At 48.4% G+C, this 20,647-nt stretch overlaps 1 protein-coding gene across 3 annotated transcripts in view; it reads right to left on the reverse strand.

Annotated features, from left to right (window-relative positions):
• The window catches only part of prex2 (phosphatidylinositol-3,4,5-trisphosphate-dependent Rac exchange factor 2), a 675,068-nt gene that overhangs the window by 219,935 nt on the left and 434,486 nt on the right, over positions 1 to 20,647 (reverse strand). For all 3 annotated transcript variants that reach the window (XM_078540383.1, XM_078540384.1, XM_078540381.1), the window contains exon 29: positions 16,484 to 16,574. In XM_078540383.1, the coding sequence (XP_078396509.1) occupies positions 16,484 to 16,574 (91 nt within the window). The remainder of the gene's footprint in view (positions 1 to 16,483; positions 16,575 to 20,647) is intronic.

Here is a 20,647-nt window from a genome sequence, read left to right on the forward strand (position 1 = left end):
TAACTGTTTTAGGAGTCAACCAATTAAACGAAATGAACAAAATGAGGGATAAAATAAACACAGCCCCTAAGTCAGGTCAGCTGTAAGACCAAGGACAAAGTTTAAAGGAAACTTACAAACATTAAACCAAAATGTGATTAAAGGGGTCAACAAAACACCCCAGTCCCCGTGGTGCCCACCGGGCATGGAAGACCTCGATGGTGCCGGCAGACACCCGGGACACCCGGCCGCGAATGTAGCCGCAGAAGAGGGACAAACAATCGGGCGGGACTCCCCCCTTGATCGCCCGTTGCCTGGACCTGTTAATGGCCAACTTGGCCAGGCTCAGGAGCAGGTTCACGAGGAGGTCCTCCTCCTTCCCGACCACCTTCCGCACCGGGTGTCCGTAGATCATGGGACTGAAGTGCAAACAAAATAGTAACAAAAGGTTTTTTAAATAACTAAAAAGGGAGTGCAGCCTACAACACCCTATATAAACGTGGTCCACGGACTCCACAAGATCACAAAAGAGGCAGGTGTCTTGGGAGTCCGTGAACCTATACATTCTACGATTGTAGGGGACTGCTGCATGCAACACCCTCCAACCCAGGTCCCCGATAGAAAGTGGGAGGTCACCTCCGTAGAGGGCCTCCCATCGGGGGCCTCCATTAAGGAGATGTAACTCTTTTCGAGTCAAAACAATAAACTAAATTAACAAAAACAAGGGAGAAATCAAGCACAGCCCCTAAGTCAGGTCAGCTGTAAAATCAAGGAAAAACTTTAAAGGAACCTTACAAACATCAAACTAAGATGTGATTAAAGGGGTCAACAAAACACCCCAGTCCCCGCGGCGCCCACCGGGCACGGAAGGCCTCGATGGTGCCGGCAGACACCGCGTGCTCCCTTTCCAGGGACATCCGGCCGCGAACGTAGCCGCGGAAGAGGGACAAACAATCGGGCGGGACTCCCCCGTCGATCACCCGCTGCCTGGACCTGTTGATGGCCAACTTGGCCAGGCCCAGGAGCAGGTTCACGAGGAGGTCCTCCTCCTTCCCGACCCCCTTCCGCACCGGGTGTCCGTAGATCAGGAGCGTGGGACTGAAGTGCAAACAAAATAGTAATGAAAGATTTTTTAAATAACTAAAAAGGGAGTGCAGCCTAAGACACCCTATATATGCATGGTCCACGGACTCCACAAAACCGCAAAAAGGGCAAGTGTCCTGGGAGTCCGTGAACCTAAACATCCTCCTATTGTAAGGAGATGTAACTCTTTTGAGTCAAAACAATAAACTAAATGAGCAAAAAGGAACAAGGGAGAAAACAAGCACAGCCCCTAAGTCAGGTCAGCTGTAAAATCAAGGAAAAACTTTAAAGGAACCTTACAAACATCAAACTAAGATGTGATTAAAGGGGTCAACAAAACACCCCAGACCCCGCGGTGCCCACCGAGCACGGAAGGCCTCGATGGTGCCGGCAGACACCGCGTGCTCCCTTTCCAGGGACATCCGGCCGCGAACGTAGCCGCGGAAGAGGGACAAGCAATCGGGCGGGACTCCCCCGTCGATCGCCCGCTGCCTGGACCTGTTGATGGCCAACTTGGCCAGGCCCAGGAGCAGGTTCACGAGGAGGTCCTCCTCCTTCCCGACCCCCTTCCGCACCGGGTGTCCGTAGATCAGGAGCGTGGGACTGAAGTGCAAACAAAATAGTAATGAAAGATTTTTTAAATAACTAAAAAGGGAGTGCAGCCTAAGACACCCTATATATGCATGGTCCACGGACTCCACAAAACCGCAAAAAGGGCAAGTGTCCTGGGAGTCCGTGAACCTAAACATCCTCCTATTGTAAGGAGATGTAGTTGCATTGCCTGGGCATGGGTGTTAATCACTTGTACATAATGTTCACTACAGTAAATAAGCTTTCAACAATGTCTCCCTGCCTACAGCTCCTTGTTTTATGAGCAGTATTTGTGTCACTCAGATGTGAAACCTTTCTGCACAAGATAAAGGCAGGTATCTCAGTCCAGGGCCTCTTTCCTGTGCTTTGTGCAGCCTTCAGACCAAACTGATGGTCCGGCCTCACACTCCCTGGACATATTACTGATGCCTGCACCTTTACAGTGCTTGTCAATGCTGCCAGAATGTCATGGGCAGGCGTCACAGAGTTCCGTCATTCTCTCTGTCTGCTCTCAGCACCTTTAAGGAGGGACTGGCCCCTATCTCTTCAGCATCTGTGACCAGTGACAATGTGCTCCTGAAGGGCTCATGTGCTAAAGGCAGACAAAGGATCAGAGGCTTTTAAAGTTTTGTGGCTGCATCTCCATGATATGACATTAATAACGGAGCACAAGCGAGCTGCCCTAGGCCAGGCAGGAGTCAGACATTCTCAGAGGCTAAGTGACAATCTATGGAGTGTCCTCACTGCATGTTGTCATCATCCTCCTGCAATCAAGGGACTTTTAGGGCCTCCACTACGTCTCAATGACAGGAGCACTATCACCGAGGGTATGTGCACTGCCTTAAGCCAGACTGGGACCAAACGTTCATAGGTGCAATGTAAGGATCTTATGGCGTCTCTTCACTGCGTGTTGTCATCATCCTACACAAATCAAGCAGTATGAGGGCCTCCTGAGCACGCCCACCTCATCTGGCCAGTTCAACGGCCTCATCGTCGCCTTCAAGGACCTCCTCACCCTCATGACTGTCGACGTCCTCCCCATTGGAAGAGACCTGCAGCTCCTGCATGTCCTCTTCAGCCAGCTCCTCTCCCTGTTGCAGCGCCAGATTGTAAAGGGTGCAGCAGGCAATGATGATGCGTGACACTCTCTGTGGACTGTATTGCAGGGCTCCACCAGACTAGTCCAGGCACTGAAACCTCATTTCCAGCATCCCGATGGTCTGCTCCACTATGTTGTGAGTTGCGGCATGAGCCTCGTTATACCTTCGCTCTGCTGCAGTCTGAGTCCGCCGCACGGGTGTCATCAGCCACGGCCTCTGTGGGTAGCCCTTGTCCACAAGGAGCCATCCCTGCAGCTTCTGTTGACCCTGGAAGACGTTAAGGATCTGTAACCGACTGAGAATTTCAGAGTTGTATACACTCCCTGGAAACCGTGCACAGACCTGCAGGATGTGTTTGTGGTGGTCGCACACCAGCTGCACAGTCAGCGAATGGAATCCTTTGAGGTTGACATGGTTGACCGTGTGTTGCGACGGAGATCTGAGCGTTATGTGAATGCAGTCAATGGCACCATTGACCTGTGGGAAACACGAGATCTGGGCAAATCCAATCGCTCTTGCATCCTGGCTCTCCTGGTCCCGGGCAAAATACACAAAGTTGTGTGCCCTCGCAAAGATGGCACCCGTGACCTCATGGACGCATTTGTGGGTAGAGGCTTGTGATATCCCACAGAGGTCACCTGTGGAGCCCTGAAAGGAGACACTGGCATAGAAATTGAGCACCGCTGTCACTTTCATAGAGGGTATAACACACAGTTAACCATGTCAAACTCAAAGGATTCCATTCGCTGAATGTGCAGCTGACCATGTCCCCGTGGCGCCAATTCCTGCAGTAGCTGGCAGATGTGACCGGCCTGTTCCCGAGACATGCGCAGTCTTCGATGACACTGGTTCTCAGTCATCTGCAGGAAAGAAAGGCAGCATCTATAGGGCCTGGGTCTAGCTCGGCGCCGACCAATGACAGCTCGCTGTGGCTCTTCAGCAGCGTGTGCAGGAGCCCTAGCCGCCCCTTCTTCCAGAGGGTGCTGCTCCTCCCTCTGCAGAGCCAGACGCCTCAGTCACTCTCTTCTCCTTCGTCTTCGCTCTCTGTACGCCATGAGGCATACGGCTAGTTCACAAGGCCCCATGCTCCTGATGTACTCCTGCAGGATGAAAGAGAGACACGTGTGGTTAGCATGGGTGTACTGGGATCGTGTATTAGTTAATTCTGAAGGCTCCTTAATGCATCCCGGAGAGTGCTGGCCACCACTTGGGTGGCCAGAGATTAGTGCTCTGCATGGCTGTCCGAAACTCCAGCTTTCTCCGCCCCACCCCAGCTGACCGATTGGCGGCAGCTTTGCCCATCGGACTGCATGCTGTGGTCTCAGCTCAGGCACAGGTATTCTCCCAATCCATGGTGCAAGGCTGCACTGTTATCTTGAGCCATGGGGGAGACTGGTCCAAACTGGAATGACGACATTGCAAGGGGCTGTGGGCACCTCCACCAGTGACTGCTCCATGGCCAGCTTTCGCAAGAAAATTGTACAATGTGCCCAGTTAGCTGTCCATTAAAATGCTCATTGATTTGCAGCCTGTGCCCGAGGGGTGAAAAGGTCTGAAGCACTTGGTAGCACTTTGATGCCTCAACATTGCTTGAGTGGGCAGATAAACTGGTGGCCCAACTCCAATCATTTTAATGTGGCTGCGCCTGAACTGTCTCAGCTGCAGACGAATGGTCACTTTATAGAAGGTTTCCCTAATGCATGGCCGCTTCCCTCGGCCACCCCATCCCCCACCACTCCGCACGTGCTTGTGCGCTACCTTCAACTATAGGGCAGCCTTTGTCTCCCCACCCCGCCACCAAAGTCACCTCAACCGCAGGGCAGCCTTTGCCGCCACAACCCTAATACGCCTCAACTTTGAAGTCCAACAGGCATCCCTCATGAGCGCTCCGCAATGATACTGTGCACTCACCTGCGAGTTCCCTTCAAAGTGCACCCCACCAAATGCATGCCTTTTACATGCTGCCATGAAACACTGGCGTGCAGTCATGCTATGCAGATATATGATAATGAGGTTTCCAATGTCCAATGGTGGGAAACGGGGTCCGCCATCGACGGGCTGAGTGGACGATCACAAACTGGTTTCACACCTTCGTGAAGCCAATTTTTGGCCTTCTCACTATGTTGTCTGCTCATGCCGCCGAGCACGCCTGAAGCCACCGGGCACGGATGATTCCGCCCACGTTGAAGTATGTTCAAATCAGCTTTGCACTCAACTATAAGTACAAGGTACTTATGGTTTCAAAGATCATGTGCATAATGGCAGTTGCAGAGAACGTCTCAAATTGAGGGAAAACTATTTAATGATGTTGCTATTTCATACAAATGTAATTTTGCAGCTTAGTAATTTTGCAAGTTTAACATGATAAACACAAGACCTTTCCTCTTCACCTGATTGAAAAAAAAATTTATGCTGGAAATTCCAGGTGTAGCCTCAGGGGAATTTGTACCCTTCTCCTGGATGCATCCTGGCCTGGTCCAAAGTATCAGAGTCAGGGTAATTTGCCTATTTCAGGCAGGCAACCATGTCATTTTCAGTATAGTTGGAGCACTCGGGGATATCACTGTCGTATTAAACCCCAGAACAAGTGGGGTCAGAGTATAAAATAAATATTCTTTATAAACAATCTCATTTCAAATTCTCACAAGGTTAATTGTTGAGAAGAAACACCACGTTAAAAAAAAACAATTTCTGCCAGAATCAAGTTCCGTCCCAATAGTATAACTGCTGCAGGTGGGCAAGCTAGGTGGAGCCCGTGGGATATCCACAGGTGACATTATCTTATCAGTCCTACCTTTTCTGTGGCACCTGTATGGAATAGAATGGAACATGAGAAGTGTCATTTCAAATGAACCAAATAAAAGACAAAGGCAGCTTTTGTGTTGCCAAGTTTCACAATCTTAGGGTCTTTTTCTCCTCTTTTCATCAGCTTCCATTATCCCAGAGTTTTCTCTTATGCGTCTTTATCATCCACCTCCGCTGAGGATCAAGGGCAGGGGGTACAGCAACCCTCAACTGATCCAGCAGCAGCACCAGCTGCCTTCTCCTCAACCGCATGCCTCTCTACATGGCAGATGGAATGGACACAAGATCCAACTGGAAGGAGACTAGACCCCCAAAACAGGGGGGTCTCTACAGGCTTAGGATCAATTCTCTCGACAGGTCTGTGTAAAGGGGTTCACGAGCCTCAGGCTTTCACAGCAGATTGCTGTCGACATCTGCAGCCTCCTGAAACAATGCCTCCTCCCCAGTGGATCAGGTGGGCACACATAGCCAATGGCCGACAAGGCGTCTGCCACTGGAGGCCAACATTCCCCCATACCGCATCTCTGCTTCTTGCCAAACTGTGCTCTTTTCACCCACAAGGCGGGAAAGCAGAGAGATGTGAGTTCTGGTAATGGCTTGTGTTCAGAAGAGGGAAAGGCACCATTTGTAGAGTGGGATTATGAGGCATGGGTGCGAGAGGGCATTAGGCTGAGTATTGGCTGCTCGGGTGGGGATGTGCAGGTAGAGGAATGAGTGCAGTTGCAAAGTGTGTTGCACGAGGTGTGCTGTGCTGGAGAATGCTGGGAATGTCAGAATGTGGGCCTTGTTATCTGAAAGTATTATTCTACTCATCTGTCATGACCTCCTGAGCTCTTGGATCTTCTTGGTGCACGGTTTCAAGTTGCGAGGACCATGCTCCAGATGCTGACTTCTTTGGTCCCTTCCGTCCATGCCTGCTTTGTTGCAGAGGTGGTCTTCTTCCTTCTGTCCTCAGGAAAGATCACCTCATTGCAGCCCCTTATATCCTGGCTGACCTCAATTAAGAATGGGAGACCTGGCAAGTCCTAGCCTTCCTAGCTAGGTTTCCTTTCCATTCCTGTGCTTCCAGCAGCTCCAAGTGCTGGTGAGCTGTTCTGAAACATGCTATAGTCCTTTGACAAAATGGCTATGTCATCCTCCCCACTCTCCATAGCTGGCCAGGGAGCCTAGAGGAGGAAAGAGTATTGGTTAGCTCTGATAAAAAGCAACCACAGAGTCCATATATTGAGGAATTGCGTTCCAAACCTGGAAGTGGTCCTGCTGTTGCACCAGAGACTTAGGCATTAAGATTCCATTCAATGTGCCAAATGGTTTCCTTCTATATTTTAAATTTTCCACAAGCCTGGTTTTAACTCTACATACATGGATGGCTTTTGAATGAGTTAAAATATCACCCTATGTTTCTACCTAGAACCTCAGTCACAGCACCGATTAAGAAACCATGGTTGTGGATAGGACCTTGACTTAGGTAGGGGGATCTACTGCAGAGAGCTTTGGAGTGGTTGCACTCTCCACTGTGATCTGTAGCACAATCAAGTTGACATGCAACACTGTACAAATGAGGATCATACACTCCCCAAATGATATACACAACTGCACAGCACCTATCACCCCTGTACTCTTTGTTAAAGTTAGTAGATTTTTGTGAAACTTGGTGTCGGCTCCAGAAGCAGCATGTACTTTGATTCATCCAACGGAAGCTTAATGAATTTGAGTCAGACTGACCCCAGGCATGTGAACAACAGTATGTGCCTGCTGCTAAGCAATGTGCTTTGCATCAGCACCCCATAATGTGGAAGTTGGCACCTGATGTGCAGCAGGGAAGCTGAGCATTGCATTATTGGCCCCATGGTCTGACAAGTAATTCACCATACTATGCCGCGATGATAAAACTGGGCTTTAATCTGTTGCAGATGGAGCCTCAATCTTTATGAATATTAAAGACTCTTGACAGACTTAGATGTGTTTGGCAGACAAAGTGCAGGGCTCTTGTGTTAATTAATTGAATGAACCTTGTTGGCAGGCAATAACTAGGAGGAGTTTTGGGCATCAAAGGAATGCCTCACATCAAACAGGCTACATGTTGTGATCCCTTCTAATGAAGGAAATGTGGTTATGTACTTACACATCTTCTGCTTCAGTGTGAAATTTATTCTTTTTTTTAATCACTTACGAGATGTGGGCTTCGCTGGCTGGGACAGCATTTATTGCCCATCCCTAGTTACCCTTGAGAAGCTGGTGGTGAGCTACAGTCCACATGGTTTAGGTACACCCACTGTGCTATTAGGAACGCACTTCCAGGATTTTGACCCAGCGACAGTGAAGGAAATGCAATATATTTCCATGTCAGGATGGTGAGTGTCTTGGAGGGGAACTTCCAGGTGGTGGTGTTCCCTAGATGGTAGTGGTTGTGGGTTTAGAAGGTGCTGTCTAATGAGCCTTGGTAAATTCCTGCAGTGTGTCTTATAGATGGTATAGACTGCTGTCACTGTACGTCAGTGGTGGAGGGAGTGAATGATTGTGGATGTGGTGCCAGTCAAGCGGGCTGCTTTCTCCTGGACGATGTCAAGCTTCTTCAGTGTTGTGGGAGCTGCACTCATCCATGCAAGTGGGGCATATTCCATCATACTCCTGGCTTGTGCCTTGTAGATGGTGGACAGGCTGTGGGGAGTCAGGAGGTGAGTTAGTCATCGCATAATTCCTAACCTCAGACCTGCTCTTGTAGCCACAGTATTTGTATGGCTAGTCCAATTCAATTTCTGGTCATTACTAACCCCCAGGATGTTGATAGTGGGCATTCATTGATGGTAATGCCATTGAACGTCAAAGGGCAATGGTTAGATTCTCTCTTGTTGGAGATGGTCAATGCCTGGCACTTGTGTGGTGCGAATGTTGCTTGCACTTGTCAGCTCACGACTGGATATTGTCCAAGTCTTGCTGCATTTGGACATGGACTTTTCAGTATCAGAGGATTTGCGGATGATGCTGAACATTGCGCAATCATCAGCAAACATCCCCGCTTCTGACCTTAAGATGGAAGGAAGGTCATTCATGAAACAGCTGAAGATGGTTGGGCCTTGGACACTACCCTGAGGAACTCCGGCAGTGGTGTCCTGAAGCTGAGATGAGTGACCTCCAACAACCACAATCACTTTCCTTTGTGCTAGGTATGACTCCAACCAGTGGAGGGTTTTCCCCCTGATTCCCATTGACTCCAGCTTTGCTAGGGCTCATCGATGTCACACTCAGTCAAATGCTGCCTTGATGTCAAGGGCAGTCATTCTCACCTCACCTCAGAAGTTCAGCTCTTTTGTCCATGTTTGAACCAAGGCTGCAATGAGGTCAGGAGCTGAGTGACCCTGGCGGAATCCAAACTGGGTGTCAGTGAGCAAGTTATACTCAGCAAGTGCTGCTGGGTAGCACTGCTGATGACTCCTTCCATTACTTTACTGTTGATGGAGAGTAGACTGATGGGGTGGTAATTGGCCGGGTTGGATTTGTCCTGCTTTTTGTGCACAGAACTTACCTGGGCAATTTTCCACATAGCCGGGTAGATGTCAGTGTTGTAGCTATACTGGAACAGCTTGGCTAGGGGCGCAGCAAGTTCTGGAGCACAAGTCTTTAAAACCAATGCTGGAATAATGTCAGGGCCCATAGCCTTTGCAGTATCCAGTGCCTTCAGCTGTTTCTTGATATCATGTGAATTGAATCGAATTGGCTGAAGATTGGCATCTGTGATGCTGTGGACCTCCGGAGGAGGCCAAGATCGATTATCCACTCAGCACTTCTGGCTGAAGATTGTAGCAAATGCTTCAGCCTTATCTTTTGCTGGGCTTCCCCATCATTGTGGATGGGGATATTTGTGGAGCCACCTCCTCCAGTGAGCTGTTTAATTGTCCACCACCATTCACAACTGGGTGTGGCAGGACTGCAGAGCTTAGATCTAATCCGTTGGTTGTGGGATTGCTTAGCTCTGTCTATCACTTGCTGCTTATGCTGTTTGGCATGCAAGTGGTCCTGTCTTATAGCTTCACCAGGTTGACACCTCATTTTTAGGTATACCTGGTGCTGCTCCTGGCATGCCATTCTGCACTCTTCATTAAACCAGGATTAATCCCCTGGCTTGATGGTAATGGGGGATATGCTGGGCCATGAGGTTACAGATTGTGGTTGAATACAACTCTGCTGCTGCTGATGGCCCACAGTGCCTCATGGATGCCCAGTCTTGAATTGCTCGATCTGTTTGAAATCTATCCCATTTAGCATGGTGGTAGTGCCACTCAACAATCTGTAGGTGGGACTTCATCTCCACAATGACTATGCGGTGGTCACTCCTACTGATACTGTCATGGACAGATGCATCTGCGGCAGGCAGGTTGGTGAGGATGAGGTCAAGAATGCTTTCCCCTCTTGTTGGTTCCTTCATAACCTGCCGCAGACCCAGTCTAGCAGTTATGTCCTTTAGGACTTGGCCAGCTCGGTCAGCAGTGGGGCTACCGAGCCGCTCTTGGTGATCGACATTCAAGTCCCCCACCCAGAGTACATTCTGCACCCTTATCACCCTCAGTGCTTCTTCCAAGTGGTGTTCAACATGGAGGAGCACTGATTCATCAGCTGAAGGAGGACGGTACAGGAGGTTTCCTTGCCCATGTTTGACCTGATGCCATGAGACTTCATGGGGTCCAGAGTTGGTGTTGAGGGCTCCCAGGGCAGCTCCCTCTCAACTGTATACCACTGTGCCGCCTCCTCTGCTGGGTCTGTCCTGCTGGTGGGACAGGACATACCCAGGGATGGTGATGGTGATGGTGGTGTCTGGGACATTATCTATAAGGTATGATTCCGTGAGGATGACTATGTCAGGCTGTTGCTTAACCAGTCTGTGAGACAGCTCTCCAAATTTTGGCACTAGCCCCCATATGTTAGTAAAGGGGACTTTGCAGGGTCGACAGGGCTGTGATTGCTGTTGGCATTTCCGGTGCCCAGGTCGATGCCGGGTGTCCTTCCGGTTTTATTCCTTTTTTGGGACTTTGTAGCAGGTTTGATACAACTGAGTGGCTTGCTAGGCCATTTCAGAGGGCATTTAAGAGTCAACCACATTGCTGTGAGTCTGGAGTCACATGTAGGCATTACCAGGTAAGGACAGCAGATTTCCTTCCCTAAAGGACATTAGTGAACCAGATGGGTTTTTACAACAATCGGCAATGGTTTCATGATCGTCAGACTTATAATTACAGATTTTTATTGAATTCAAATTCTGCCATCTGCCGTGGCAGGATTCAATTCTAGGTCCCCAGGGCATTACCCTAGGTCTCTGGAATACTAGTCCAGCGATAATGCCACTACACCATCGCCTCCCTAATTTGGAATTACACAGATATTCAGCCTACCAGATAAATCAGATAAGGTGTTAGAATCATATCTTTCAAAACTATATTTTTCTTTTAAAATATGGGCATTGCATTATCTGGACATTTGTATGCTGACCTGGAGATTTTTTTAAAATAGGTCATAAGTTCACCTTGGAACAATCGACAAGTAGGCCTTTTCCAAGAAATCACCTGACCAGCATGGTACTTGAAGGGGAAGAGCTGTTTGTTTGTTTTGAACTACAATCACTTTAATTGATGGAGAGAAAATGTGTGATTTACTGGAAATCACATGACAAAGACATGTTTTAATTTTTGAACCTATTGGTTTTGAACTCAGTCTTTTGGGGAATAAGCTGAGAAGGAAGGCTGCCCTAACTGGCTCTCTCCCTGTCTTGCCTGAAATTCCATGTGTGGTTATCAGCCTGCAGCCAGAGAATCCTTATTTGAGTATAACTTTTCTGCATTTGGAAACTTGCAAAGCTGAGACAAGAAGAATTGATCCAGCTCTATATTCTCCTCCATGCTGAAGCTCCATTGGTGAGAGCCTCCAGACATCTACTGGGACCAGCAGCCCATCTTCACACAAAGGAGCTCCAGATCAACAGTGCCGAAAGCTTGGAAACTTTATCCTTTATTTTATAAAGCATATTCTCCAAAACCTATCTCTACAGAAACCCTATCTGTTTGTCCTTTGCTTGTTTTTGTATTTGTGTGTGCGTGTGTATATATGTGTTCTGGAGTATTTTTAAAAGGGATAGATAGTTATACTTCCAGAGTACTTAACCAGTTTTGCAACTTGTTTAAAGAAAAATAGGTTTTGTTTTTCAATAAATCAATCATACTGAGTTTCTTGAAAGAAACCTGGTTAAAGTCTCTTTTATTCTGGGTAACAGTAGTGAAGGTAAACAACTGGCCATTTTGGTGAGTGAGTCAAACTTTTAAACTAACGATGAAACTTGTGGAGCAGGGGGGCTATTTAAATTGCACATTCCTCCTATCCCGGTCGTAACAAAGGACACAGGTCAATCAAAACTTGTAAATATACTGCTTGTGGAAGAACAACAAGCTGGTTTAAGCAAGTGCCATTCCACAAGATAATTGTTTTTTAAATATTGTGGAAAATAATAGCTCCAGTAAATTCTGCTTCTGCAGTGATTTCTCTGACAAATTGTGGAGGCTTTTGATACAACATTGTAATTTAACATCAAATTTTTAGTACAAGTTCATCAAGCGCAGAATGAAGTTTCCGCTGAAAGGCAGGACATTTGCCAATAAAGAAAAATCGACACTTTGCCATTTTATGGCATTATTAACCTGTGTCGCTACTTTTTAATGAGTTATGAATGTGTATTCCTTTGCTACAAAGACATTTAATTTGAAAAATTTGGCCCGCTGGCACCTGATTTGTCAGTGCTGTGAGTGCTATTTTAGCTCCAAAATGGTATCCACAGAGTCATGCACACTTCTGGTGCAAGTCGTTCCAGATGTTATTTTGGTGAGGGTGTTAACACATGCACAAGGGGTGTCCACCGGAAGTGTGCCGGGTAGGCAGATTGTAAAGTCAATTAGTGTATAATGCTAGTTTGACACTAGCAATTCTACTTTCGAGCTCAACACTCATGCTAATGTCATCACTTAAAGATGCCTAGCTGAACACACCCCATCAGCGCTATTTATAAACTGCTTTCAGGTTAGTCGCTGATTGATTTCTACTGATTCTTGCTGTGATTGTAGAAACGCTTGATGGTTTCTAGAGTTCTGCAAAGTTGTTAGAGTCTATAAGGAGTGGTGTGGCATGCACTGAAGGACTCTGTCCTAGCTTCAAGGGCACAAACCAGCTGCTCCCTGCTATGGATACACTAATAAGCATTCCCCTTAGACTACAGCATGACAGGGAAGATGGGCAGAGGCAACACAGAGCAAGGCAAACTGTTGAAAAGCGAATTAAGTGAACTCTCAGTAGGTCATGTGTGCCCAGGGTGTTCAGGGAGCAATTCGCCAACCTGAACCTCAGTGAGGAGGAGTGTGTCCGACATCTGCACTTCAGTAAAGATGGCCTCAATCAAATCTGCCACCTAAATCAGCCACAATTACAACTTCAAAGCAGAGCAAGGACGGCATTGCCAATAATCATGAAGGTGATGTGGCCATGAACCTTTATGCATTGGGCTCCTTCTAGGCTAGAGCAAGTGATATTTGCAATATCTCCCAGTTTCCCTTCTAATTTGCATAAGAAAGCTCACTGAGGCTCTCTATTCTGAGAGAGCTGAATATAAATAGTCACATAGTAATACAGAATTTGAATATTGCTGTAAAAAGAGACACACTGTCGAAGCTTTTTGTCTTGCACTCATCAGGACAGATACAAGAATACCAATTTCAAAGGAAGCAATTTATATTGCATGAGAAAAGGGTGTTGATTGGTTGACAAATGCTGCCAACATCCGTCCAGCATGCCCTGGTGAGGAGTGGCCAGGAGTTGTTGAGGGCAGAGGGCACCAATGCTGCAGATGTGGCTATTGCCATTGGGGAGCTCTTTCAGGGGCCAAAAAGTGCCCAAAATGGAGGTCCCTCCCACTTTGGAGCTCATAGGCCTGGCGGATGGTCCACTGACGCTGAGGAAATACAAGCAGATGTGGGAAGAAGCCATTAATTGGCCACTTAAGTGGCTCAACTGGAGCTTGGGCTGGCAGCCTGTGTGCCACCTTCCCTGCCACTTGCAAAATGGCATGGCAGCAGAAAGGCATTAGGCACCCCTCCAGACTACCACCTCTGAGCCTGTCCTCAAAGCCCCATAAAATTCAACCTATTGTGTAAGGAGGCAGCTGTGCTACTTCCTAGATTCTTAGGACACCTTTTCAGTCAAAAAAGAGATTTAATGGCCTCACCATAGCAACTGGGAATGTATCTGCTCCTATTGATCCTTCCTTGCAGTGCCTTTATATGTTAAGACTCTTCCATTCATGACCTGCTCTTGCTGTAGGACTGTACTTGGAGGCTGTGATACTTCTCCCATCCAGTTTCACTAGCTACCCACAAATTCACCTTTCAACAAAAGGCTCAAGAGCTCACCACGCCTGCTCTTTCTTGCTTTCTTCCCCTTTTATAACATTATTGGGGTTAAATTTTGCTAATGTCCTCCCCCTCATCTTTAACATCCAGGTCTCTGGGAAACTTTTGGAGAGAATAGCTTCAGAGAGCTTCAAGGTGACATCACTCAGGATCATCAAGAGCCAACTGATGCCATCAGGAGTTTTCTCCAATTTTACTTTGGGTGCTCAGATACAGGACATGACTAGTATCTGTACTTGTGATGCCATACCCTCATATGCCCTGTTCTAACCATCCCCACAGATGCCTGCTCATGGAGGTGGCAGGATACAGCACCAGGTTGCCAAATATTTCCAGTGCTGAAGACTCCCCATGACTCAGAAATCTAATACAAGGGCAACCTTTGTCTCAAGAGGCACATTGTAGCACAGCATAGCTCAGTACCACCAACATCCTTGGTTCTCATGTAGCTCCTCAGCTGAGTGCTGGGATGGATTTAAGAACAGACCAGAGAGGCATGAAGCTAAGCAGATGTAGAATACATCTCACAGTAAAACCTCTTTAAAAGCAGCCTCTCAATCTGGCTCGCTGCTGGTCAGCAAAAAGGAACAAAAGATTTAAATGAGGTTCTGCTATTAAATTTGGCAGGACTCCTGAGTTATCCATATTGTGCCACAATGACTCCCACACCTCCACCCACCCTGTCCAACACCTGCAAACATGAGGGCTATTGCCTCCTTAAGTAGACCTCTCTAGATACAATCTCAATGGAGCAACCTCTTTGTGTCATTCCGTTCTTCTGTCATTTCCTCCTCCTCTACCTGCAATTAAAAAAATGCATGGGAATTCCCATACTGAGTCCTATGCAATGGCCTCCATGAAAGAATGGTATTGCACACAAAGTTTGTTTGACAGCCGAAATCTCTCAACTCAGCCAGTTCTTCAATGTCACACAGGCAAAACGCCCTCTTTTCTCTGGGCTTAAGTCAAGTGCAATTCTGTTTAAGTATCTGAATTTCATGTACAGTTACTTTTCCTTCATTATTCTGTCATTTCATACACACAGCACTTTGAGGGTGGGCCTATTTTCTGATAGCATCCAGTTCAACTGGAATGTCACATGTATTTAGAATGGGTAGAACTCTGGCATATCTGATTTATGGACCAAATACTGACCCTCAAATTGCTTTTGCCACCAAAGCATGACAACCTTTGAACATCACAAGCTTAGAGAAGGAATCTGATATGCTGAACAAAGCCACAGATGTGCTCCAGTCTCCTAGGGAGTTGCTGTCCAGTAGGCTACAAGGATAAGATGCCTCATCACCCCAGCTGAGATCAGGTGATTCCACACAATCGAGCCTTAGGCCTTTCTAGTTTTGCATCTCAATACGTGTTGCCTTTACCCACTGAGCCTTTGGAGAATTGGTAATGTTTGTTAATACAATTTAAATGATTTTCTTCATGCATTATAGAAATATAATTACTTCAGAAGTTTACTTGAACCTTTAAGAACAGTATTAAAATTCAAAGGGGAAAGGAAAGATTTCCTCCATGCATTGTGAGTGAAATTACTTTCCACCTACAAAGAGTATACTTACAGTTTGCAACACATTGTTGGGAAGGAAACCATCCCTTATGTGATTTCAGTTTATTCTTAATTATGTTCTGAGAGGATTGAAATTTCTTCACTGATAATGGGAAACTTTTGATCGTTAATCTTTTTCTACAGCAATTAGATTTTTTTGTTGTGCTGTTAATCAGATTCCAGCTTTTTTGGAATTTTATATGAAGGATCTGTTGTCCATTTTGTAGTCGCAGCTTTCATAAATCTGTGGTTAATCTAGTACACTCCCACTGGTAAGCCTAGCATGTGTAGACCAGATGGCTAGAAATTAAGATGGGCCTCTGATATAACAGGTCATGGCCATGTGCTACAGTTGTCTTAATGGCATGAAAATCTTCTACTGAAGCCCAGAAAGTTTGCCAGGGTCAATAGTGAAACGTCCCAGTGGGCACCAGGATTGCTGATCAGTGGATTTGCAAGACACTAGTATTCACTGTACTAATTGTAATACACTTTAATTTTAATTACAGAGTAAAGATTAATTCATATTTTGACAAACTTATAAAAATAGTTTGTGCAAATGATTTCAAAGAAATCATTGATAACTCATGAGTAATCCTGCTCTCTATAGTCAGCTATAAGCAACATCTCTGGCTAATATCATTAATGCAGCAGTTGCAACCTATTCAAACCCACAGATAAACAGAAATAACTTAATGGTTCAGGAGAATAAATAAATTCAAGTCTTACTGACTTTGCTACGTTAAAGCCCTTGAAGTAAAGCAAAGAACTTAATCTTCCACTTAAAGAAATTCTGGAGCAGCTCAAGTTTTAATGATAAATACAACTAATTTAGCAAATTTTGAAACATGTGACGAACATTATCCCTGCAACTTAATAGGAACCTGCAGCTTTTCATAGCCAATACCAAATGTTACCTTGTAAACTTCGTTTTGGGATTAAGTTCCTCGTTTGTTCAAATGCCTTTGCCACAGCTGGTCCCTTCAGAAGGTTACTGACCGCATCCACCTGTTGGGATTAAAGCAATATCACTAGCAAATCATTCTTTGCACAGGCTGAACAAACTACTGCATTGAAATAGGACTGGCCTGTAACATAATGGATTTGAGGTTTATCTGAAATTAGGTTCCTTACATTAAAGAAAAGGAAATTACTGCGGATGCTGGAGATCTGAAATAAAAATAGAAACTGCTGAAAAAACTCAGCAGGTCTGGCAGCATCTGTGGAGAGAGATACAGAGTAAACATTTTGAATCCAAAATGACTCTTCTTCGGAAATGAAGAGAGATAGTAATGTGATTGGCTTATGCTGTTGAAAAAGAAGAGTGGGTCAGCTGGAACAAGGGGGAAGTTCAGGTCAAGGTTAGAGGGTGAGGGAGATTAAATACCAAAGATGTCATGGAACAAGAGGCAAAGGGAGTGGTAATAGTAAAGCAACAGAACAGTGGTCCAGAGTAGGTATGAATAGCAGGGTAAAGGTCAGCTTTGTCTGAAAGCAAAAACACAAAAACAAGGTGCAAACTAGCACTCGGGCGTGCGGGGGTGGGATCTTCAAAAATTCAACCCTGAATTTGTTGCCAAACCTGCTGACAAGGACGGTACTGTTGTTATCTGGCATACAGACCTCTACCTCATAGGGGCTGAGTGCCAGCTCTCAGACACTACCTCCCCCTGGACTATGACCCTATCACCAAACATCAAGCCATTGTTTCCAGGACCGTTACTGACCTCTTCTCCTCTGGAAATCTTCCCTCCACAGCTCCCCACCATACAGTCCCCTCAATCTCAAACAGCCCACTTCTACCTCGTTCCCAAAATCCACAAACAGAACTGTTCTGGTAGACCATTGTTTCAACCTGTTCCTGCCCACTTCCTACCTTGACTCTTTTTTTCTGCTCTTGTCAAATCTCTTCTGATGCCCTATGTCATTTCAACAATTTCCACTTTCCTGGCCCTTACCGCCTCCTCTTCACTATGGACATCCAATCCCTTTACACTTCGATCCCGCACCAGGACGGTTTGAGGGCTCTCCGCTTCTTCCTTCCTAAATAGGATTGGAACAAGGAGAGTTCCACATACTCCACAAAAAGGCAGACAAAACTAGGGCCCATGCAGCTACCCATATCTACACCTTTTATTTGGAGGAAGTGAGACAAGCTAAAGGAGAGAACGAGTTCAGCCAGGAGGAGGAGAGCGGTGGTGGACAGGGAAGAGGAGGAGAGCGGTGGTGGATAGGGAAGAGGAGGAGAGCAGTGGTGGACAGGGAAGAGGAGGAGAGCGGTGGTGGGCAGGGAGGAAGTGGAGCGCGGTGGTGGACAGGGAGGAAGTGGAGAGCGGTGGTGGACAGGGAGGAAGTGGAGAGCAGTGGTGGACAGGGAGGAAGAGGAGAGCGGTGGTGGACAGGGAAGAGGAGAAGAGCGGTGGTGGACAGGGAAGAGGAGGAGAGCGGTAGTGGACAGGGAAGAGGAGGAAAGCGGTGGTGGACAGGGAGGAAGTGAAGAGCGGTGGTGGACAGGGAAGAGGAGGAGAGCGGTGGTGGACAGGGAGGAAGTGGAGAGCGGTGGTGGACAGGGATGAAGTGGAGAGCGGTGGTGGACAGGGAAGAGGAGGAGAGCAGTGGTGGACAGGGAAGAGGAGGAGAACGGTGGTGGACAGGGAGGAAGTGGAGAGCGGTGGTGGACAGGGAGGAAGTGGAGAGCGGTGGTGGACAGGGAAGAGGAGGAGAGCGGTGGTGGACAGGGAAGAGGAGGAGAACGGTGGTGGACAGGGAAGAGGAGGAGAATGGTAGTGGACAGGGAAGAGGAGGAGAGGGGTGGTGGACAGGGAGGAAGTGGAGAGCGGTGGTGGACAGGGAGGAAGTAGAGAGTGGTGGTGGACAGGGAAGATGAGGAGAGCGGTGGTGGACAGGGAAGATGAGGAGAGCGGTGGTGGACAGGGAAGAGGAGGAGAGCGATGGTGGACAGGGAAGATGAGGAGAGCGGTGGTGAACAGGGAGGAAGTGGAGAGCGATGGTGGACAGGGAAGAGGAGGAGAGTGGTGGTGGACAGGAAAGAGGAGGAGAGCGGTGGTGGACAGGGAGGAAGTGGAGAGTGGTGGTGGACAGGGAAGATGAGGAGAGCGGTGGTGGACAGGGAAGATGAGGAGAGCGGTGGTGGACAGGGAAGAGGAGGAGAGCGATGGTGGACAGGGAAGATGAGGAAAGCGGTGGTGAACAGGGAGGAAGTGGAGAGCGATGGTGGACAGGGAAGAGGAGGAGAGTGGTGGTGGACAGGAAAGAGGAGGAGAGCGGTGGTGGACAGGGAAGATGAGGAGAGCGGTGGTGGACAGGGAAGTGGAGGAGAGCGGTGGTGGACAGGGAAGATGAGGAGAGCGGTGGTGAACAGGGAGGAAGTGGAGAGCGATGGTGGACAGGGAAGAGGAGGAGAGTGGTGGTGGACAGGAAAGAGGAGGAGAGCAGTGGTGGACAGGGAAGAGGAGGAGAGCGGTGGTGGACAGGAAAGAGGAGGAGAACAGTGGTGGATAGGGAAGAGGAGGAGAGCGGTGGTGGACAGGGAAGAGGAGGAGAGTGGTGGTAGACAGGAAAGAGGAGGAGAACAGTGGTGGATAGGGAAGAGGAGGGGAGCGGTGGTGGACAGGGATGAAGTGGAGAGCGGTGGTGGACAGGGATGAAGTGGAGAGCAGTGGTGGACAGGGAGGAAGTGGAGAGCGGTGGTGGAGAGCGGTGGTGGACAGGGAGAAAGCAGAGAGCGGTGGTGGACAGGGATGAAGTGGAGAGCAGTGGTGGACAGGGAGGAAGTGGAGAGCGGTGGTGGAGAGCGGTGGTGGACAGGGAGAAAGCAGAGAGCGGTGGTGGACAGGGAAGAGGAGGAGAGCAGTGGTGGACAGGGAGATAGTGGAAAGCGGTGGTGGACACGGAGGAAATGGAGATCGGTGGTGGACAGGGAGGAAGTGGAGAGCGGTGGTGGACAGGGAGGAAGTGGAGAGCAGTGGTGGGCAGGGAGGAAGTGGAGAGCGGTGGTGGACAGGGAGGAAGTGGAGAGCGATGGTGGACAGGGAAGAGGAGGAGAACAGTGGTGGATAGGGAAGAGGAGGAGAGCAGTGGTGGACAGGGATGAAGTGGAGAGCGGTGGTGGACTGGGAAGATGAGGAGAGCGGTGGTGGACAGGGAAGAGGAGGAGAGCGGTGGTGGACAGGGAAGAAGAGGAGAGCAGTGGTGAACAGGGAGGAAGTGGAGAGCGATGGTGGACAGGGAAGAGGAGGAGAACAGTGGTGGATAGGGAAGAGGAGGAGAGCGGTGGTGGACAGGGATGAAGTGGAGAGCGGTGGTGGACAGGGAAGAGGAGGAGAGCAGTGGTGGACAGGGAGGAAGTGGAGAGCGGTGGTGGACAGGGAGGAAGTGGAGAGCGGTGGTGGACAGGGAAGAGGAGGAGAACCGTGGTGGACAGGGAAGAGGAGGAGAGCAGTGGTGGACAGGGAGGAAGTGGAGAGTGGTGGTGGACAGGGAGGAAGTGGAGAGCGGTGGTGGACAGAGAGAAAGCGGAGAGCGGTGGTGGACAGGGAGGAAGTGGAGAGCGGTGGTGGACAGGGAAGGGGAGGAGAGCGGTGGTGGACAAGGAGGAAGTGGAGAGCGGTGGTGGACAGGGAGGAAGTGGAGAGCGGTGGTGGACAGGGAGGAAGTGGAGAGCGGTGGTGGACAGGGAAGGGGAGGAGAGCGGTAGTAGACAAGGAGGAAGTGGAGAGCGGTGGTGGACAGGCAGGAAGTGGAGAGCGGTGGTGGACAGGGAGGAAGTGGAGAGCGGTGGTGGACAGGCAAGAAGTGGAGAGCGGAGGTGGACAGGGAGGAAGTGGAGAGCGGTGGTGGACAGGGTGGAAGTGGAGAACCCTCAGACCCTTTTTTCTATACTTTGATGACTGGATTGGTGCATTTGTCCGGAACTGGAAAAATTCATCAGTTTTGCTTCCAATCCCCTCCCATCCTTGATGTCTCTGTCTCCATTTCCGGAGATACACTGTCTATTAATATTCATCAAAGCCTCACCAACTTCTACAGCTATCGCGATTACCTCTCCTCACTCTCTCCTT

The sequence above is a fragment of the Cetorhinus maximus genome, chromosome 4 (assembly GCF_964194155.1).
Source record: "Cetorhinus maximus chromosome 4, sCetMax3.hap1.1, whole genome shotgun sequence".
Lineage (NCBI taxonomy): Eukaryota > Metazoa > Chordata > Chondrichthyes > Lamniformes > Cetorhinidae > Cetorhinus > Cetorhinus maximus.